This window comes from Erythrolamprus reginae, chromosome Z (assembly GCF_031021105.1).
Source record: "Erythrolamprus reginae isolate rEryReg1 chromosome Z, rEryReg1.hap1, whole genome shotgun sequence".
NCBI classification, from domain to species: domain Eukaryota; kingdom Metazoa; phylum Chordata; class Lepidosauria; order Squamata; family Dipsadidae; genus Erythrolamprus; species Erythrolamprus reginae.
Genome location: NC_091963.1, coordinates 143,993,992 through 144,017,296, shown reverse-complemented (window position 1 = coordinate 144,017,296; position 23,305 = coordinate 143,993,992). Strand labels below are relative to the sequence as shown.

The following is a 23,305-nucleotide window of genomic DNA, read 5'->3' as shown; positions in this document are numbered from 1 at the left end:
GTAATCCATGGAACAGCTTGCCTCCTGAAGTTGTGAATGCTCCAACACTGGAGGTTTTTAAGAAGATGTTGGATAACCATTTGTCTGAAGTAGTGTGGGGTTTCCTGCCTAAACAAGGGGTTGGAGAAGAAGACCTCGAAAGTCCCTTCCAACTCTGTTATTCTATTTTATTCTATTCTGTTCTATTCTATTCTGTTCTGGTCTGGTCTGGTCTGGTCTGGTCTAGTCTATGAATTACTCTTGACCTTGGGTTGCTGTTGTCTTGTCCCTTGCTGATTTAATAAAATAATTATGCAATTTTATTAGTTGAAAAAGTGTAAAGCACTCAACTTGTTGTCAGCAATCGCCATAGGCAGAGTTTTGTTAATGCATTTTTCATCTCTTTGTTCCTAAGTGTATATATGATGGGATTTAGGAGTGGAGTAATTGTGGTGTAGAAGACTGCTACCACTCCGTCCAATGGGTCTCGGGACCCTGGACGGAGATAGATGAACACCAGGGGGACATAGTAAGTCATCACAACTGTGAGGTGGGCACCACAAGTGGAGAATGCCCGACGTCGTCCTTCAGCGTTACGAATCCTGAGAATAGCTGAGATGATGTAGATGTAGGAGGTGATGATAAGGAAGAAGCAAGTCATGGCCAAGAAGCCAATGTCTACAAAGGTGGCCATCTCATTGAGTGTGGTATCAGCGCAGGCTAATTTCAAGACAGCTGGGATGTCACAGAAGATGTAAGCTACTTGATTGCCATGGCTGTAGGGCAAGTGGAAGGTGAGGGTGGTTTGTATCATCGAATGCACAGAGCCGCCAAACAAGGTTCCCAAGGAGAGACAGAGGCAAGCTTTGTGGTTCATGATGCTGCCATAGCGGAGTGGCTTGCAAATGGCCAGGAAGCGGTCATAGGCCATCACAGTGTAAAGAAAGCATTCAGTACATCCCAGGAAGTGGAAAAAGAACAGCTGGGTCACACAGCCACCAAAAGAGATGATGCCTCCCCCTTCCAGGAATCCAGCCACCACCTTGGGTACCACCACAGAGGATACGGTCATGTCCAAGAAGGATAGGTGGCAAAGGAACCAATACATGGGCTTGTGCAGCTGGGGTTCAAAGGCCACTGCCAAGAGGATGAGGAGGTTTCCTAAGAAGGTCATTAGGTAGATAAATAGAAAGAAGACAAACAAAAGGAATCGGAGGTCATGGGGGTAAGGGAATCCAACAATGATAAAATGGTAAGCCTCTGTTTGATTTTCACACTCCATATGGGCAAGTGAGATAGGGAGCCAGCTTGATGGTGTGAATGATTCATCTGCAAAAAGAAAGGGACAAAAAACATAAGTTTTTCAAAGTTATAAATATGAGAGGGGAGAGGAAGAGAGAGGGATGGGTTGCTGTCCGGAAAGGAGGGAATGCAATGGGGTAGCGAAAATGGAGCTCCACCCCAGAGCACTCAATTTGCACTGAAAGAAGTTGAAAGAAAATGCAGGGCATCCTGCATAAGCCATGCACACAGTGTGGTAGTAAACATTTTGGTAACCCTTCTATCCTCATCTTCTTATAACTGCGAAGGAGGCAATAATACCCAAGGAGCCTAAGATTATTATTGTAATAGCAAATGAAGATTTATGGTTATATCCTAACCTATGACAGAGATAGACTGGGCTCCCCTTCTGCTAGTGTTGTGCTTAAGTAGAAGCAAAATAAGTTGACTTTATTTGGATTCCTGCCTGGATTGGAAAATCAGGTTCCAGGATCTCAAAGTCTCATTCCAGTTCAAGAATCCTATGTTTCTACTAGTAATAACATAGCATGTTACCTCTCTATTTGGTACAAGGTAGAGTGTTCAAAAGCTTGTCCATTACAGACTTCTCTTCAGTTTCTTCTTACATATTTCTAGAAATGTACGGTGTCTAGTTGAAAGCAGCAAGTCTCCTTTTCATGACTATGAGTTCAGAGAAGTTTGTTTTGAATGCTGGTTTACCAGGGGACATCTAATCAGAAGACAATTTGGCAGTGACTCTTAGATGATTCTTGGTGGATCTAGGTTTTAGGCTGTTCTTCTGACTTACTATTTGACTAGCAGGTCTCGATGTTTCCTTAGCTCTGATAGAAGGTTGCAACAAGCTAATTTATTACTAATGTGCTTGTCACCACCTCTTTCCATGCTATTCTCTTGTCTCCCTCAAGGTCACAGCCATGAGGATTTCATTGGTTTCCAGGGAAAGAAATAACAGCACCTCTGCTGGCCACGTCTAAGGAGACTTGTTTGAAAATGGGAAGCTAAAGAACAGATCATTAACCAGATTTGAAATGGACTATTTAGGTTTGTTTGTTTGTTTGTTTGTATATTTATTTGATTTGATTTGATTTGTATGCCACCCCTCTCCGCAGACTCAGGGCAGCTAACAACAGTGATAAAACAATATACAATAAAAAATCTAATATTAAAAGTCTAAACTAACAATTTAACATTAAAAGCCTAAAAGACCCATTATTAAAAAAATCATACACACAAACATACCATACATAAAACTACATAGGCAAGGGGAGATGTCTCAGTTCCCCCATGCCTGATGGCAGAGGTGGGTTTTAAGAAGTTTACGAAAGGCAAGGAGGGTAGGGGCAATCCTAATCTCTGGGGGGACCTGGTTCCAGAGGGTCGGGGCCACTACAGAGAAGGCTCTTCCCTGGGCCCCACCTGAGGACATTGTTTAGTCCAGTTATTTTCAACCTTTTTTGAGCAGCGGCACGTTTTTTACATTTACAAAATCCTGGGGCACACCACCAACCAAAATGACACCAAATGGCACTCTAACACAGTACATGTTATACATATAGTTAATAATATAGTTTCTAAATGTATTTATACTCATTTAGTGTGAAACCTGGGCCTATTTCGATGAATGTGATGTCACCGAAACGTCGCATAGACATTCAAAATATTACACAGGGCAAAACCCAAACTCAGAACAATCTACACACACACACACACACACACACACACACATATATACATATACATATACATATACATATACATATACATATACATATACATATACATATACATATACATATACATATACATATACATATACATATACATATACATATACATATACATATACATATACATATACATATACATATACATATACATATACATATACATGTGTCACATGTTTTTTTGCTGAATTTGAAAATTAAGGGAGACTAGGATAGATCTATTTCGGCCTTATTTTGGCCTCATCAGCTAGCCATATCCACTGGGACTTGAACCTGCAACCTTTGCCTTGTAAGGCAGAGAATTATCCTCTAGGCTACAGTATCCAATCCCTTCAGCTCTGCACTAACTAACTAACTAACTAACTAACTAACTACATACATACATACATACATACATACATACATACATACATACATACATACATACACATACATAAATAAATAAATGCTTTCCCTCACTGCCTGACTACACTGTTCACTCATTTTGAGACTGTCAGAAATAGCAGACAACTTCTGTTTCATTTTGACAGTAGAAGTAACTAAACATTTCTACATGCCCATGCCTCCTCCTCAACTCCTGCACCACCTCACCTATACCATACCCACTGCAGCCTCTCTGACCTCTGTAGCATCTCATGCGTTTCTGTGCACCAACCCTCTTTTCTCCCCCTTGCTTCTTAAGAACCCTCACAAACTTCACCAGACCTCTTAAACAGACCCCTGCCCCAGTAATGGGCAGCCAAAATTTTTACTAACACACTGTAGGTGTGGCTTATTTTGTGGGTGTGGCTTAATGGTCATGCGACTGGGTAGAAGTGGCTTGCCAGTCATGTGACCAGGTGGGAGTGGCTTGAATGATCACCAACCTTGACTTACAACCTTACCAGTGTTGTTCGCTGGGATGACAATTTGCTTCGTGTTTCCCGCGCTCTCCTTCCTGGGTCACCCCCCCCCACCTCAGTCTGGGTAGCGAGGTGAATGGATGCTGTCAGAAGCATAAATGCTGCCAGCACCATTTCCACCCACGCCTTCTGCTTACACCTCAGGCGGGAGGTGGCTGCGTGGGGCTGGAGGGCAGCCAGGCAGGAGAGAGGGAAGCTTGTCCGAGGCCAGGAAGGAGTAAAAAGGGAAAAAGCAAGGAGCACAGACGCAGCAACAGCAGCAGCAGCAGCAGCAGCAGGTGGGAAAAGGAGAGTTGAGCCGGGACCAGTAATCCAGGAAGTGACAGCCGCCAATCAGCTAGAGCTGCACATGCATCTTCATTTCCACCTGTGGAACTGTGTTCCACCCCGTCCTGCCTGCTGCCCACCCCTGCCTTGCCCATTCCCCAACTCAGCAGCCGCCATTGACCTGCCTCCTGATCTTGGACTTGCAACTTACTGTTAGTTTGTTTATTTATTTATTTATTTATTTATTTATTTATTTATTTATTTATTTATTTATTTATTAATTATTTAGATTTGTATGCCGCCCCTCTCCGCAGACTCGGGGCGGCTCACAACAAGACACAACAAATCGTAACAAATCCAAATAAATTTAAATATTTAAAATATGTGACTTTTGGGAGGCTGGCAGGAAGCACCGGAAATGGCAGTCACATGACCATGGATGACAGGCACTATAGCAGCTCTAAAGCAGCCACAACTTTCCCAATCCCAATCCCATGGGAATAATGGTTTCTGGATTGTGCATGCGTTCTTTAAATTAGCCCATTTGAGGTAGTTGCAAAGTCGTGTTCAACCCATTGCAACCCCATGGATAATGTTCCTCCATCATTCATGTTCCCTACCATCCTTTAACCTCCCGCTGACTGCTTCAGTGACTCCACCCAGCCACCTCATTCTCTACCGTCCCATTTTTCTTTTGCCCGCAATCTTTCCCAGCGGTTAGACTCCTCTAGTGAGTCCTTCCTTCTCAAGTACAGTATTTGAGTTTCATCTTCAGGACGTACAGTATTGTACATACTTGTACATAAGGTACATAATTGAGGTACAGTATACTGGTTGAAAAATTGTTGCCCTGTGATGCACAGTGCAAACAATCAAACAGGCACAAGGGTTTAGTATTATATAGGTAAATACTGAGCTTCTGCTCCGGCAATCTCACTCTACTCACAAGAGCCTACAAAACTTTTGCCAGACCCATCCTAGACTACTGCTCATCTGTCTGGAACCCATACCACATCTCAGACATCAACACCCTCGAAAATGTCCAAAGATATTTCACCAGAAGAGCCCTTCACTCCTCCACTCAAAACAGAATATCCTACGAAAACAATCCTGGGCCTAGAAAGCCTAGAACTACATCGCCTAAAACACGATTTGAGTATTGCCCACAAGATCATATGCTGCAACGTCCTACCAGTCAATGACTACTTCAGCTTCAACCGCAACAACACAAGAGCACACAACAGATTCAAACTTAACACGAACCACGACAAACCTGACTGTAAAAAATATGATTTCAACAATTGAGTTATCGAAGCATGGAACTCATTACCAGACTCAATTGTGTCAACCCCTAACCCCCAACACTTCTCCCTTAGATTCTCCACGATTGACCTCTCCAGGTTCCTAAGAGGCCAGTAAGGGGCGTACGTAAGTGCACTGGGGTGCCTTTCGTCCCCTGTCCAATTGTCTTTCCTTTCTCTCACTTATCATATATATTCTCTTCCTTTCATATATCCTCTCCTCTAAGTTCACTTTCACCCTCTTTTATATTATCACATGTCTATTTTCTTCCTATGTATTTATGTATTGGACAAATGAATAAATAAATAAACTGCTTATACTATTCTCTTATTTTACAGTTCTTAAACCTGAACCATCATGTTTTCCAGAGGATGAAGAATGCTGCCATAACTATCACAAGACCAACATTTTTACATCATTTTTACAACTTTTATGTCACTGTTTATAATATCAACAGCCATTTTGGCCGTCCATAATGGAGGACTTCCATCAAAAACGGTACGTCATTAGTTCCTGCTTGTTATCTATATTCTGATGCCTCCTATGCATTCAGCCTTAAGTTCTCAAGTACACAATATTCTTAACATTTAAATGGATTCAATCCACAGATGTTTTAACTCTATTCAGACTCTAATATACAATCCAGTTTTAACAGGATTTGTGGTTTGTGAAACTTCATAGACATGGGTATTTATACTGAAAACTAGGTATCGCTTCATTCAGTACCATGGCCAGTTTATGTGGTGCCTCTCAGTTTCAGAGTGTTTAACATTTAAACTCTGGGAACTCTGCCTAATAGGAGAACAGTTTGATAATGGAACCCTGTACTAAATATTATCAAGTGGCAGATAGCCAGAAATTAGTCAATTTAACTTTGGACACAATAGACTAAATATGTTTCCAATTCCAAGATCAAAAATAATAATAAAGAGAAAATAAAAAAAAATTGATTTTTGTCTCAATGTCAGGAGTTAATGAAATAACAATTTATTCAAATATATATATAGTTTTACCATTATAAAGAAATTTCCACAAGCAAAGCAAAAATAATCATACAAAAACATACCTGTTTTTATTTAAACTTGGTCAAATAGTTTTGTACGAATTAGGTTTCAGTCTAATAGTCAATCTTGTGAATAAAACATTGAGATTTCGAGGAATAATCAATGGCACAGAGGATATTCAAAAGGCTATTTTAAGAGTTAAGCAAGGTGCATCCTTGCTAACCTGAAATGATAATCCTGCCCTAATATTACTTTTCTGTGTATCTGAAATTACAGGTGAAAAAATTGAGGCAATGAAATACACTATTATCTTGTATTGTCATTTCAGGTTTAATTTTTAAATAGATCTATAGTGAATATCTTATGGGTATTTGGTTTAGTAGTTAGTGCCTCCCTTCCTTCCTTCCTATCCCATATATCTATGACAGAAACAATAACTGGCAAGAATTTAAAGTAAGGGTAGCAGGAATTTTGATTTTTGCAGGAATCATTTCAAATATGGCCAAAACAAACAAGAAAACAAAATCAATTATACATAAAATATTAGTGAACACCCACACACACACACAAACCTCTGTGTGTGGCTGCAAATTGACAACTCTGCAAATTTTAATCAATTATCATTTTTCGCTACCCCCAGTGTTGTGCTTATAGCCCAGTTTTCATAACAGACGCCGCTGGTTCTTATAGCACCAGAGATGGGTGCTTTTTCAGTGGGCATAGTTTAATCCAGCTACGTCAGTTCTTTGCTTTCTTTTTCTTCTTTCTGTTCCTCTCTTCATACCTGTTCTCCACTTCAATGGTAGTTGGGGTTGGTTCTTTCCTTTTGATTGTCTTCTCCACCTTGTATTCTTGTTCTCCTACCCTGGGGTTTTCTTTTGTAATAAATTCACCATTCTGATACGTTATGGAAACATCTGTCTTTGGATTCATGCCATAGACTCTGCTGAGATCATCTTTCACAAAGTCTGGCAAGTCCTTCCTAAGCCCCACAACATGTGCAAGTCTACCCCAATGGAGCTGTGCTCTCAGAACAAACCCTTCTGGCCACAGATCCAATCTTGGGCTCTGGACTGCCATAGGAGTATAGTAGTTACTGTACGCCTGGTAGAGAGGAACAGAAGTCATCTGGGGAAAATTCCAGAAAGAATAAGGATAATAAACAGGACTTGAAACATAGATGGGATGGTACATCATTTGGTTGGATAAACTGTCATTGTAACCATGGTCCACATTATAGTCCATGATAGCAAGAGGCTTGTAAGTGTTACACATTGGAACCTGGGGCAGGAATCCATAATGAAAATTCTGAAACATGCCAAGGTAATACAGAGCCATACTGGTAGATGGTGCACACAACGTCTTCTTAAGCAAGTACCACTTTTTCACTTAGCATTTCACTTAGGGGTTTTTTTTTCTTCCACACTGTGAGGACAAAGAAAGAGATGCTGAACTTCTTGAAAACGTAAATAGTTCATATCTATTTATCAACTCTAAATATTTAGAGAAATTGCATGTAAAGTATACACATTTTCTAAAATGAAATTTGTTCAGGGGCAACATTTATAATACACCTAAAGGGACTTTTTTCCCCTACAAATAATGGTTTCACAATTACTGCTCTAAACAATTACTGGCGAGTATTCTGAGCAGAGACAGGTTACAAGCGGTGTGCCACAAGGGTCTGTTCTGGGTCCTATTCTTTTTAATATGTTTGTGAGTGACATAGGGGAAGGTTTGGTAGGGAAGGTTTGCCTATTTGCCGATGACTCTAAAGTGTGCAATAGGGTTGATATTCCTGGAGGGGTCTGTAATATGGTAAATGATTTAGCTTTACTAGATAAATGGTCAAAGCAATGGAAACTGCAGTTTAATGTTTCCAAATGTAAAATAATGCACTTGGGGAAAAGGAATCCTCAATCTGAGTATTGCATTGGCAGTTCTGTATTAGCAAAAACTTCAGAAGAGAAGGATTTAGGGGTAGTGATTTCTGACAGTCTCAAAATGGGTGAGCAGTGTGGTCGGGCAGTAGGAAAAGCAAGTAGGATGCTTGGCTGCATAGCTAGAGGTATAACAAGCAGGAAGAGGGAGATTGTGATCCCCTTGTATAGAGCGCTGGTGAGACCACATTTGGAATACTGTGTTCAGTTCTGGAGACCTCACCTACAAAAAGATATTGACAAAATTGAACGGGTCCAAAGACGGGCTACAAGAATGGTGGAAGGTCTTAAGCATAAAACTTATCAGGAAAGACTTAATGAACTCAATCTGTATAGTCTGGAGGACAGAAGGAAAAGGGGGGACATGATCGAACATTTAAATATGTCAAAGGGTTAAATAAGGTTCAGGAGGGAAGTGTTTTTAATAGGAAAGTGAACACAAGAACAAGGGGACACAATCTAAAGTTAGTTGGGGGAAAGATCGAAAGCAACATGAGAAAATATTACTTTACTGAAAGAGTAGTAGATCCTTGGAACAAACTTCCAGCAGACGTGGTTGGTAAATCCACAGTAACTGAATTTAAACATCCCTGAGATAAACATATATCCATCCTAAGATAAAACACAGAAAATAATATTATAAGGGCAGACTAGATGGACCATGAGGTCTTTTTCTGCCATCAGTCTTCTATGTTTCTATGTTTCTAAACAATTACAGTACTTCAATAGCTTTGAAGTTTGTTGAGACAGGTTCTGTGTACCTACTATGGTTTTCTAACAAACAAAAATGAGGAAGCTTTTTATTCACCTGTTTCACCAGGATACAGGGAGAGATGCGAACAAAGTAAAGCAGTATTCAGTTTTATTGTATATACTGTAGTGGGAAACATAAACCCTAGGCTACATTTTAAAATGTACTTGGATCCTTTTTATTGGTTGGGTAGAAAGGAATTTCAACTTTGTCCAAGTTCTGATCCAATTCACTTTGTATGTGCACATATAAGTGGTGTTCTTATTGCACATTAAGCCACAGATTAACTTTAGCTTCCCAAATAGCTATCCACATACTTGGATATGTGTTCATAAACAGTTGTGATTTAGAACACACAATTGCTGGGTTCACATCAAATGGGAAGCCTCTCAGAAGCACCCCTCAGAGTATTTAATAGTACAGTGGTATCTCTGCTTAAGAACTTAATTCATTCCGTGACCAGGTTCTTAAGTAGAAAAGTTTGTAAGTAGAAGTCATTTTTTCCATAGGAATCAGGGTAAAAGCAAATAATGCATGCAAACCCTTTAGGAAAGAAATAAAAGCTCAGAATTTGGGTGGGAGGAGGAGGAAGAAGAGGAGGAGGATAGTTGCTGCTCAGAGCAAAGGGATCGTTCCTTTTCTCTGGGAGATGGCAGAGGTTTATTCCCTCTCCAAGCACCCAGAGAAAGGAAAATGCTTTGTTCGCTCTGGACTGCCAAAGCCTCCTTAAATGCCACCGAAAGGCTCCTCTGGCAGCCCAGAAAAGCCCGAGATGGCCTGGATTAAAGGAAACTGTCCGGACCTTTGTGCTGCTCTCAGATTTCCTGGGAAATTTTTCTGGGCTCAGGTTCTTAAGTAGAAAATAGTTTTTAAGAAGAGGCAAAAAAATCTTGAACACCCAGTTCTTATCTAGAAAAGTAGAGGTACCACTGTGCTTAATTTCTGTGCCATCACTGCCTTAGAGTAAGACACGAATGATCAGGGAAAATCTTTACACAATCTCTCCCTCCCTCCCACACTATCTCTCTTTCAGGTTTTGTTATCTGGAAAAGGAATGCATAGCAACCAACTCTGCAAAGCAGGAGAACATTCTTGCAGATATTATTTAAATCCTTTCTTGTTGAGATTACAGTATTGTACATGTTCTGTACCTCCTTGCCTTTTTAAAGTAACAGAACAGCTTCATTTGTCCGATTTCTGACTCTATGTATTACCACATAAGTATTTTATCACTATTTACTCCTACGTTTCTTATTTTGGAATTAGACTATGCATGTATTTTATTTTATTAGTTTGCAAAACTTATCATTCAATAAACAAGACATTTTTATCTGGTTGAAAATAAAACTGCACAGAGAGAGAGAGAGTGAGTCCCTCAGGCGAAACTAAGAGATTCCAAGCATAACCCAACTAAAATAATTCTTTAATGTTTTAGTAATAATATACAATACATTAAATACAGTTTAGAAAGTCAAGATAACAGTTGCAATGATGTGATTAAAGTTTCCTCGGGTGAAACTTCAATTGCATCATCATGGCTACCATCTTGACTTTAAAGATAAAGTTACAAAGCTGAATAAATTCCATTAACAAGGTTAAGGGAGTTTATCAGGAAAAAGGTTATAGGTCCTTGGTAATCAAGCCTGTAAAAAGGGGCTATAAATTTTGAAGTATGAAAAAGTACCTCCCGTGCTTCAAGCACTGATGTTAGTTAATTGGTTGGGCAATGAAATATCTGCATGAAAACAATCAAGCTCAGAGAGCATCAAGGATCAAGGATTACTTTATCAACTTGTGCTTTTGCCTATTATTTGAAAATTTTTAAGTTTAATGTTCTCCCATACATGACATTATAGGTTTGGGAGCTAAACACTGGGGCCTATTAAACAGGGGTCCCCAAACTTGGCAACTTTAAGACTGGTGGACTTCAACTCCCAGAATTCTCCAGCCAGCTATGCTATGCTGGTTGGAGAATTCTGGGAGTTGAAGTCCATAAGTCTTAAAGTTGCCAAGTTTGGGGACCTCTGCATTAGTAGGACTACCAAAGATGCTGCTTTTAAAAAATCTTATAGCTTCCAACTCTGATTTGCACAAATCCAAATAAGCAGTTTGTGACAATAAACATTTAAAAAGTAAGTGTGTCTGTTCCTGTTTTTACAGCCCAGATCTATATACAGTACAGTTCTAGAAACATAGTAACATAGAAACATAGAAACATAGAAGACTGACGGCAGAAAAAGACATCATGGTCCATCTAGTCTGCCCTTATACTATTTCCTGTATTTTATCTTAGGATGGATATATGTTTATCCCAGGCATGTTTCAATTCAGTGACTGTGGATTTACCAACCACGTCTGCTGGAAGTTTGTTCCAAGGATCTACTACTCTGTCAGTGAAATATTTTCTCACGTTGCTTTTGATCTTTCCCCCAACTAACTTCAGATTGTATCCCCTTGTTCTTGTGTTCACTTTCCTATTAAAAACACTTCCCTCCTGAACCTTATTTAACCCTTTAACATATTTAAATGTTTCGATCATGTCCCCCCTTTTCCTTCTGTCCTCCAGACTATACAGTTTGAGTTCATTAAGTCTTTCCTGATACGTTTTATGCTTAAGACCTTCCACCATTCTTGTAGCCCGTCTTTGGACCCGTTCAATTTTGTCAATATCTTTTTGTAGGTGAGGTCTCCAGAACTGAACACAGTATTCCTAATGTGGTCTCACCAGCGCTCTATACAAGGGGATCACAATCTCCCTCTTCCTGCTTGTTATACCTCTAGCTATGCAGCCAAGCATCCTACTTGCTTTTCCTACTGCCCGACCACACTGCTCACCCATTTTGAGACTGTCAGAAATCACTACCCCTAAATCCTTCTCTTCTGAAGTTTTTGCTAACAAAGTTCTAGATAAATTAAACTGAATTACTATTTCTAAATATTAAAAAACCCAATTATTATAGAAACAAAAATGTAAGAATCAAGAAAAATACAGGGAGAGAGAAGCAGGAAATGTAAATTTTCTCAGGACAACTTCATGCAGGATCAAAGTTTCAGTAGCTACTAACAGTGATGATTATTTACTGTCTAATGAATCCTGAGTAACAAAAATGAAAAAGGGGTATCACATCTTTGTCTAGACTTCTGATATATATATATATCAATTGGCTAGTATACAATATTGAAAACTAGACTAGTTTAGTTTAGTTTAGTTTAGTTTAATCAGATTTGTATGACGCCCCTCTCCGCAGACTCGGGGCGGCTCACAGCAACAACAACACAATGTAAAACAAATATAATATTTAAGTTAATTTAAAAAAACACCACAAATTAAAACCAATCATACACACTAGCATACCATGCATAAATTTTATAAGCTTAGGGGGAGGGAACATGTCAATTCCCCCATGCCTGACGACAGAGGTGGGTTTTAAGGAGCTTACGAAAGGCTAGGAGGGTGGGGGCAACTCTGATATCTGGGGGGAGTTGGTTCCAAAGGGTCGGGGCCGCCACAGAGAAGGCTCTTCCCCTGGGTCCCGCCAAACAACATTGTTTAGTTGACGGGACCCGGAGAAGGCCAACTTTGTGGGACCTAACTGGTCGCTGGGATTTGTGCGGCAGAAGGCGGTCCCGGAGATATTCTGGTCCAGTGCCATGAAGGGCTTTATAGGTCATAACCAACACTTTGAATTGTGACCGGAAACTGATCGGCAACCAATGCAAACTGTGGAGTAGACTAGATGGGTTTATGAATGATTCAGCAGGACTATTTGTTTATAACTTATTTATGTTATTTTTCTTTAAAAGTGTAGCAAAACAGGATGCAGTAAAACAATGTTATAAGATTTGCTATCCGACATAAAACTTAAGGACATATCAACCAAGTTTGTTTTGTCTTGTTCATTCTAGTTTGATGGAATGAACAATGGATGCAGAATCCTCAAAGATTTGGGCAGCTTAAAAATCTAATAAATTAAATTAAATATTTGTATTACATTTAACCATGATTAACTGAATCAGGGTTTATTCAGTTAACCTGGGCTACATTAAGAAAACAGATTATGCTGTATTTTAGCTTTTTGCATTGCACAAAATCCACATCTAATTCATGCATGCTTTTTTTTGGTCACTCTTGACTCCTAGCAACTGCCTAGACTAGTCCCTGAGTTTTTGGGAAGATTTTCAGAAATGCTTCGCTATTGCCTTCTTTTGGCCTAGTGTATATGACCTGCCCAAGGTTACACAACTGGCTTTGTGCCTAAGACAAGACTAGAACTTTGTCTCCTTGCTTTTACCCTGGTACCTTAAACTGGTTCTCATAGCATGCTTGTCCATATTCTGTTGGGCCATAGTTTATCAATTAATTCAATTTTATACATTCTCATATTTTACAGATCTACAAACTAGTTGCTCGGGATATATTTGCATATTTTAGGTTAAAATATTAGTTGGCTAGCTTGTTATAAAATATATTCTGATAGCCTTTAGATAATTAGAACAAGGGGACACAATCTGAAGTTAGTTGGGGGAAAGATCAAAAGCAACATGAGAAAATATTATTTTACTGAAAGAGTAGTAGATCGTTGGAACAAACTTCCAGCAGACATGGTTGGTAAATCCACAGTAACTGAATTTAAACATGCCTGGGATAAACATGTATCCATTGTAAGATAAAATACAGGAAATAATATAAGGGCAGACTAGATGGACCATGAGGTCTTTTTCTGCCGTCAGTCTTCTATGTTTCTATGTTTCTATAATACACTGTACAGAATTTATGGAGTTAACATAATTGTAATAATTTTTACATTACACTGAACCATAAATTATAACCCCATTGGTCAAGTTCACACATCATAGCCTTTGGCCAGCAAACTGCAAGTCCACAATAGGCCAGTCATCCTACTATTTTATAAATAATCTTATAATCTTAGTAATCACAGAGACATGTAAGATATACCCTATTAGTACCCATACCTAGTACACTTCAACAAGAATTGAACCTTGTGCTGTTTTCAGCAATAACAAGAACAAAAAATAACAAAAAAGAAGAAATGTTAGAAAAACAAAGCTAATTAGGCAATGGATTAAAATTCATATCTCCCCCATTGTCGGAAGTTATGCTAGTTAAAGATTGTGAGAATTACAGTCTGTTATATCTGGAGACCATTCAGCTGGAGGAAGATGCTCTAACCTTGTTTAGATAACAGGCTGGGAAGCCTCACTAGCATTTTAAATTCAGTAATACACTCAACAACAATCAAACAGAATCTCGCAAGTACTGCTTATATAACTATTAATCAAGAATTAGAACTGTCCTGTTATAAAAATAACTTATTACAGAAAGCATTTGTAAATGTTTAATAAAATTACCAATTATTATACTGTATTTGCTACTTCACAACTATAAAAATGTATTGCTATTAAACATTGATTACCTTTTAGGACTTTGAATCCCACCCTATTCTTCTACCTAAAAACAAAAAATTGTTATCAAACAATCATAGACTAACCAGTCTTACTAGCAACTCTCTCTTTCCACACACTTATTACTTTCAGCCCATTCATTCTTATTGGCTCATTTTAATCAATCCCACCCAACAGCTGGGGCAATTAACTAGCCATCATTCATTCTTGGTTAGGCAAAGGAAATCCTAATACAAATCCATTTCAAGAGGAATTCTGTCATTAGGTAGGCTCAAACAGTCTATTATTTTTAGGAATATATCTATTATCTTTAAGAATCAATTTCCCTCCAATTTTACACTTGGTTGAAAAACTTTCAAAATTAATGATGCTAAAAGTAGTAAATGGCTTTTTTCCTCAAAGGAAAATTTGAAAATTTGAAAACAGAGATATAGGAGAAGATTTCTTATGCTGTTTGATGTTAGCTGTAAAGCAGTGTGTTCCCAGGCTTGGGGATTTCTGGGAATTCACCTCCCAGAATTCCACTGCCAGCGTGGCCATTGATACAAATCTGACAGTTTAAGTCCATTATCCTTGAAGTGGGCAAGTTTGGAATATATTACAGTAAAGTGTAAAGACAGGGAACAGGTTAGCATCATAGACTATATTATTATTATTATTATTATTATTATTATTATTATTATTATTATTATTATTAATTTACTTACTTATTCATTCATTCATTCATTCATTCATTCATTTATTTATTTATTAGATTTGTATGCCGCCCTTCTCCAAAAACTGGGGGAGGCTCAATAGGTTAACTGAGCTATGTGGGTGGGCCTTATTATTAAGAGCTCACATAATTCGAATTATAGTTTATGGTTTAGGATTATATGTATTATGTGACTGTGGAACACCCTCATTTCTGATTAGCAACAATACATTTGAAACTAGTACTACATTGCAGCTCAACTCAATTATCCATGGCCTTAATTTTGTTTCATGCCTTTTACTGTTTAAATCTGTTTAACTGTTTTTGTCTTCTGGATTGACTTGTTATAATAGAGTGATATAAAATGTTGTGAATAAGAAAAAAAAGCTAAACAAGTCACAATCATAGAGTTGGAATCACACGGTAGAAGAAAATGACAGCACATGCACATGTATAGTATTCACATCCCGCTAGGAGATATCCAGAAATTTCTTGCAAATTACACTTCCGCTCATCTGCTCCAATCATTTAGAGATGACTTTTTGAGAGACCTGAAGCTACATGCAGGTGGTACTGACTAGGTATTAGGCCTTAATTGTAGTGGCCCCTTGTTTTGGAATATATTCCCTCTAAAAATAAATTTTGTCCCATGTCATCTTTTCTTCTGAAGAACCATGGAGACTGTTTATTTCAATGGGCTTTTGACCCATAAATTGATGAATGAACAACTAGACATTACTTTCTTACTAGAACTGGAATATTGATTTTTTTTTGTTTTGTTTTCTGTAGTCACATGATAACAGCAATAGACAAATATTGTAAATAAATATAAAGTGCTAATTGGAGTAGGATGCAATATGAAGATTGTATGATTTACCTGTTTGAGGACCTGTATATTGCACGAGTCAAGAAGCGGGCTGTGAAAATATTTACCGTATTTTTCGGTGTATGCACCTTTTTACTTCAAAAAAGTGCTTTAAAAATTGGCTGCATCTTATACATCGAATGTTGCCAAGGCGAGACGGGAGGCAGCGGTGGCAGCAACTACTGAGGCGGCTCCGGCGGCTTCCCTTCGAGGAGCACTGAGAATGTCACATCCACATCCCAGGCCACCACCAAATCTGAGGAGGTCAGTGAACAGACCCTGAAGGTGCTGCTGCTCCTCGAAGGGAAATCACCGGAGCCGCCTCAGCAGTTGTCACTGTGTTGCCACTGCCTCCACTGGGACCGGCTAACTCAGGCAGCCCTGATCATCCAGCAGAAGCATCAGTCCCCACCCCAATCTCCTGCCTTGGGAGACATCTTTGGGAGGGCATGGCAGTCAATGAAGGGCGCTCGGAGGGAAGCTGCCTCAGCCAGGGAGAGGAAGCTTCTGACCGGCCCCTGCCACAGATGCTCGCCCAGCTCAGCTGAGGCAGCTTCGCTCCAAGTGTCCTCGGATCATTGGTTGATGGAATTCACTTCCAGAAGAGGTTGTGACAGCTTTCAGCCTGGATAGCTTCAAGGCAGGATTAGACAGATTCATGGATGCCAAGTGTATCAGTGGTTATTGAAACAGAGGTCCAAGGGCCGCCTTTCTGTTGGTTGAGGCAGGCAAGATTTCCTTGGGTACCATTTTTTGGGGAGTCAAGGGAAAGGGAGGGTTTTCCCTTCACTTTCTGCTCAAGATCCCCATGCACAATTGGTGGGCCACTGCATGACACAGAATGCTGGACTTTGGCCCACTTCAGCATGGCTCTTCTTACTCTTAAAATATTTACTGACCCCCTCACATCCTGGACATAAATTGTTCCAACTCCTACCCTTAAAATGATGCACACCAAGACAACTAGAAACAGGAACAGTTTTTCCCCAAAGGTCATCCCTGTGCTAAACAAATCATTCCCTCACCACTGTCAAACTATTCACTAAGGCTGTATTACTATTAGTCTTATCATTATTCCTACCTTCCTATCTTCCTCCCACTTATGAGTGTATGATTTATATTAATATTGATTGTTTCCTGGTTGCTTATTTGTATCTTATGACAATCATTGTTACCTTGTACCTCGTGATTCTTGACAAATGTTTCTTTTCTTTTATGTACCCTGAGAACATCTGCACCAATGACAAATTCCTGGTGTGTCCAATCACATTTGGCCAATAATGGACTTATTTTTGTTTTGCCTCTCCATTAGTTTAAATGGGTTGGGTACATTTAGTCTGGCTCCTCTGCTTTGACCACTCCAGCAAGGTTAGACCTACCAGTAGTTTACACTACCACCGACACAGTTCTCAGCTTCATTGAAGCACACAAGCCCCACTACCACGACAAGGCGTACCCATCAGTGGGGATTATTGTTATTGTTATTGTTATTGTTATGTCAATACAACACAGCAAACGAGATCACTATGCTGGATTTCATATTTCATCACCAGTCGGGCGCTTCCCAGGCACCTAGGACTGCGTGATGTAGCGGTGAATTATGTTTGCCAATCCCAGTAAAGTGGCCTTTTGCAATTGACAGATGGAGATTTTGTCAATTCCAATGGTTTTCAAATGTCCGCTGAGATCCTTTGGTACTGCGCCCAGCGTGCCAAGTACCACTGGGACCACCTTCAATGGCTTATGCCAGAGACGTTGCAGCTTGATTTTTAGATCTTCGTATTTCACTAATTTCTCTAGCTGCTTCTCCTCATTTCTGCTGTCCCCTGGGATTGTGATGTCGATGATCCATACTTTCTTTTTCTCCACGATCACAATGTCTGGTGTGTTATGCTTCAGAATTCGGTCAGTCTGATGTCGGAAGTCCCACAATAGTTTTGCTTGCTCATTTTCAACCACTTTTTCGGGCTTATGATCCCACCAGTTCTTTGCCATTGGTAAATGGTATTTTTATTATTATTATTATTATTATTATTATTATTATTATTATTATTATTTAGATTTGTATGCTGCTCTTCTCCGAAGACTTGGGGTGGCATACAAATCTAATAAATAATAATAATAATAATAATAATAATAATAATAATAATAATAATGTATCCAGCTACTATACACATGCTTCACTACAAAACTATGAGATCAGGCTTGATAAATTGACATTTAAAGCTTGAACATTAATGAGTAGTTACAATCAGCCACTCCTCTCCCCTTCTCTCCCTCAGGCCTACCCCACGGAAGCCTCTCCTCTCTCCTTCCTTCCCCTTTTCGCCCTCAAATTGGCCCCACAGAATTTAGACCCATTGCCTTGTTACCAAGTGAGTTTCTCAGGGACATTTTTATTTTCTATAATTGGCTCACTGGAGTGTGATCAGGAGAAAGACAAACTGGCTCTGAGGAATGAGATGAGAGGAAGCTTGGGATTTGCAGAAAATAAAGATATGGAGGCAAGTTCTCAGGACAACACCATGTTCTGATATGCCAGAGACCACTTGGTCCTCTTGATGGACCTTTAAGCTGTTCAAATTTTGCAAGTGTAAAGGGACATCTCCGTGCAAACCAAGAGCTCTCAAATTAGGCAGGAAGAAACCTAATTTGAATGTCATGGTCCTTCACCACACATCAGTTGAAGGCAATTCTTTGGTGGGCTTTCATGCAGAAGATTAAAACAACTCTCGGCAAATAAAAAAAAATCATTGACATCAACAGTCTGGAGGAAAATATGAAATTAATGTGATTGAAGAGATAGGTCTATTCTTAGAAGACTCCCCCAAGCATCTTCCATTTAGGAAAAAAATAATATCTGAAATAATCAAGGAAATAATTGCTGATGGCTTCTTGTTAAGCAACTATGAGATTCAAATGTCAGTTTTGTCTTCCAGATGATTTCACTAAAGCAAACCTATCAGATATGTTAGTAAAAGGTATGACTTACATATGATTTATCTAATTAGATCGTTTGTGAGCCTCTGAAATGTTGTTCAGTTTGTCAATGAAATGTGTAAAGTTACAGCAAAAACTATAGAAATAATTTACATCCTAGATCAAGGGGACAGTGAAAACCATGGAAAACAGTTGTGGGAGTGTATATGAAGGGAATGGAATGGAATGGAACGGAACGGATCTGACCAGAACAGAACAGAATAATAGAGTTAGGTGGGATAGGATAGGATAGGATAGGACCCCTCTCAAATGTTGTAGGAAAATGTCCATAGATCTCTCTAAATAGCAATTACCTGGTTAGAAATAACTGTTTCAACATCTATCTAGAAAAGAACAGGAGTAGAATAAACCCAGTTCTCTTTAAATAGAATTAAGAACTAAGAATTAAGAATCAAGTACATTGAGGAAATATTAGGACAATTAAGAAGGATTTCTTTCTCAGTCCTGTTCCTACCAGATTACAGACAAAAAGATGGGAGAGTGAAGAAGAAGGAAAAAAATCAACTTCAGAAATCCACAGAAATATACTAATCTGGTCTATTCTCAATTCAAAGTATTTTAATAGTTAAAATAAAAGAGTTTTGGGGAACAGGCGTCTTGTTTAGTCCTTATTAACCTTTGTAGTTCCATTTATTGCAAACTTTTTAAATGTTTCCACAGTCAAATTGAATTGTAGTGGTTTAATAAAAAACTAATGAGGCAAAAATAACTGTTGGGACATACAAATGAAGATGCAGAATTCATCCACCTCATCCTCTTCATAATGAAACAGATCTGTACCTCTTTATTACCCAAAAGGAATTCCAGATTTCGAATAACAGCTCAAACGATTCCAATTCATTCTTGCAGTTGGCTGAACCTGATGGCAGGGGGGGGAAAGTATTGTGGTTATGAAATTCATCTTACAAAGTACAAGCTTCCAACAAGAACCAGATAACATACGCAAGTACACAATAGAGGACATCTTTCAAAATAATTCTACCAAAGTTGTTGGACCTGCTTTTAACTAGGGGAAGTCTCTGATTGCTATCAATCTGATTTTTGTTTATTACACAACATACTGCACTCTGAATCACAATCACTGAGAACATGTTGTCAATAGTGAAATATGCAATGGTGTTGGATGTTTCTTTGTGGACATTCCAGGGAAGATTTCACTGTAAAGATGCCTAATATTTGAATTCATCTTCGTGCTTTGAAATAAATAGATTGATGGAGTGTCTGAATCAAACTGCACCAAATAGATTTGTCCTCTCTGGGTTTCCATACCCAGAAGAACTAAAACTCCCCTTGCTTCTCTTCTTCTCAGTTATGTTCATCTTGACTCTTTCTGGAAATGCCCTGATCATCGGGGTGGTGATCTCCAACCTTCAACTGCACAAGCCCATGTACTGGTTCCTGTGTCATCTCTCCATTCTGGACATGGCCTTCTCAGCTGTGGTGGTTCCCAAAGTTATGGCAGGATTCACTCCAGGTGGAAAAGCCATCTCTTTTGGAGAGTGTGTGTCTCAGCTCTTCTTCTTTCATTTCATTGGATGTGCAGAATGTTCACTTTACACCTTGATGGCGTACGACCGCTTCTTGGCCATTTGTAAACCGCTCCATTATACCAACATCATGAGTTGGAAAGTGTGTCTCATTCTGTCCTTGGGCACCATAATTGGTGGCTGCCTCAATTCTGCCCTACTGACGCATCTCACCTTTCATTTGCCTTACGGAGAGGACAATTATGTTGACTATGTTTTTTGTGACATTCCGGCAATGCTAAAGCTGCCTTGTGCTGATGTACAATTCAATGAGTTGATGAGCATCATTGACGTGAGCTGTATAACAATGGCCTGCTTTCTCCTCATCCTAGCCTCTTATACTTACATCATCGCAGCCATTTTGAAGATCAGTAGCAGTGAAGGCCGGCAGAGAGCCTTCTCCACTTGCACTGCCCATCTTACAGTGGTGCTCATATACTACCTGCCTTTGTTTTATCATTATATGAGGCTCGGTTCTCAAGACTCTGTGGATAGTGTGGTAAGTGTGTTCTACACCACCATCACCCCTTTGTTGAACCCTGTGATCTACACACTTAGGAACAAGGAGATTAAAACTGCTCTGGTGAAACTCTGGGTGGTGAATCCAGAGTAGATAGCTGGAAGTATACTAAAAAGAATAATTTTACAAAGTAACATGCCAAATAACTAAATGTGTGTAATCATTTCTGGATGGAATTTTATGGCTGTATTGATTAGAAGAATGAAGATCAGCAGCTATTTTTAATGCAAATCTGTTGTGTATAATAATTTCATTCCTAACTCGGGTTTGGGTATTGAAGCTTACAGTTGTAAGAAGTGGAATCACAAATATGACCATTGGACGTCCTAGCTACGTATGGCTTCAAGAGAAAGTCTGATCAGATACTCAAAGTATCTAATGTCAGGGTTCCAACCAATGCCCCAATTAAATCATGAGCCTTAAGTCACGCTTCAAAAGAAATCCAGTTATTTATTAGAAGCTTCATGTCGGCACATTCCAAGTGAAGCCAACTCTGATCCCATGTAATTTACGCCCCAGGGTATGTCATCAGTCACACTCACCAGTGGAGCAATTTCATAGGTTGTAGAAATCACTCCTTTTGGGCCATTGTGAGTAAACCCAGGAGACAGCCTTGGCAGAGATATGTCTTGAATGTGCTTTTGTTTTGGGCTGCTGTGCTGCTTCACCATAGTTGCAACTTCTTTTTCCCATCCCGATTACCTATGGCAATTTGAAAGCAGGTCAGAGATGCTTTGTGAGTTGACATCTGAGATGTAAGCAATGGTGAAGGAAATGTGGAGTTTGCAGTTCACCCATTCCCACATGGTGTTGCCTAGCTCCTCTCCTAGAGAGGCCCTCATCCAACCAGAACTTGACTACAGAAGTTTGATGTCCTCCTTAAACTCTGCTCTGTTGGTCATGGAAGCAGCAAATCATATTCTCCACCAAGTCTATTTAGAAGATGTCATATATGATGGCTGGTGTTCCATTGCTTCCTACAAGACTAGTTTCTGAAGACATTTCAACACTTTTAAGGAAAAACATCAGAGGGAAAAAAATATTTAGCAACTACCCTGTTTCCCCAATAGTAAGACACCCCCGATTGTAAGACGTATCGGGGGTTTCAGGGGGGTCGGCTAATATAAGCCGTACCCCGAAAGTAAGACATATGTCTTACTTTCGGGGAAACACGGGGGTATTGCCGCCTCCCTCTCATCTAGCTGCGCGCCGCCTCCTGCCCACGCCTGCGCCGTCCCCCTCTCCATACGTCGCCGCGTCTGCCACCTCCCTCTGATCTTAATGAGCGCCGCCTCCTGCCCACTTCCGCGCCGCCCCCCCTCTATACGTCACCGCGTCTGCCGCCTCCGTCTGTTCAGGTTGTTAATAAATGTTAATTTCATGGTTAAAACAAAAAATTCGACAATTTTTTTCCAATATAAGACATACCCCGAAAGTAAGACATAGTGGGGCTTTTGGGGATAAAAAGAAAGTAAGACACTGTCTTACTTTCGGGGAAACACGGTAATTTTTGAAGGCAGCGTACTAGGACCAACACTCTATATAAATGACCTTTGCGATCACATTACAAGCAACTGTTTTCTCTTTGCTGATGATGTAAAACTCTTCAACACCACCAACAACACTGCTACTCTCCAAAAAGATCTTGACTCTATGTCAGAAAGGTCAAACATCTGGCAAGTCCAAATCTCAACCAATACACTCTGTCTTTGGCAAAAAGAATCAGAACACCAAATCAAGTTTGAACAGAGGTCCATTCCTCTTCTCCCCCTCTCTGTCTGCAGCAATTGCTCTTTGATTTGATTTGATTTGATTTGATTTGATTTGATTTGATTTGATTTGATTTGATTTGATTTGATTTGATTTGATTTGATTTGATTTGATTTGATTTGATTTGATTTGATTTGATTTGATTTGATTTGATTTGATTTGATTTGATTTGATTTGATTTGATTTGATTTGATTTGATTTGATTTGATTTGATTTGATTTGATTTGATTTGATTTGTATGCCGCCCCTCTCTGCAGACTAGGGGCAGCTAACAACAGTAAAAAGACAATATAAACAAATCTAATATTAAAAGTAATTTTTAAAACCCCAATTTA

At 39.4% G+C, this 23,305-nt stretch overlaps 3 protein-coding genes and 1 long non-coding RNA gene across 5 annotated transcripts in view; 2 read left to right on the top strand and 2 right to left on the bottom strand.

Annotated features, from left to right (window-relative positions):
- Positions 1-325: 325 nt before the first annotated feature.
- On the bottom strand, positions 326-1,261 carry LOC139154267 (olfactory receptor 10G6-like). Its single transcript, XM_070728696.1, has one exon. The coding sequence runs from the start codon at positions 1,259-1,261 to the stop codon at positions 326-328; it is 936 nt and encodes a 311-aa protein (XP_070584797.1).
- A 5,165-nt stretch (positions 1,262-6,426) lies between these two features.
- Positions 6,427-14,714, bottom strand: LOC139154819 (uncharacterized). Its single transcript, XR_011556975.1, has 2 exons — positions 14,607-14,714; positions 6,427-7,905 (listed from the first exon to the last, which is right to left on the bottom strand). It is a non-coding gene; the product is annotated as an uncharacterized lncRNA (long non-coding RNA).
- A 94-nt stretch (positions 14,715-14,808) lies between these two features.
- Positions 14,809-23,305, top strand: part of LOC139154818 (C-type Lectin CRL-like) — a 30,312-nt gene continuing 21,815 nt past the window's right edge. Inside the window, exon 1 of one of the 2 annotated variants that reach the window (XM_070729819.1) lies at positions 14,809-14,860. The gene's annotated coding sequence lies outside the window, so the exon portion shown is untranslated. Of the gene's footprint in view, positions 14,861-15,167; positions 15,223-23,305 lie in introns of those variants that run through there. The other variant, XM_070729820.1, reaches the window with a different exon arrangement.
- Positions 20,367-21,293, top strand: LOC139154266 (olfactory receptor 10G6-like). Its single transcript, XM_070728695.1, has one exon. It carries the CDS (start codon positions 20,367-20,369, stop codon positions 21,291-21,293), a length of 927 nt encoding a protein of 308 aa, XP_070584796.1.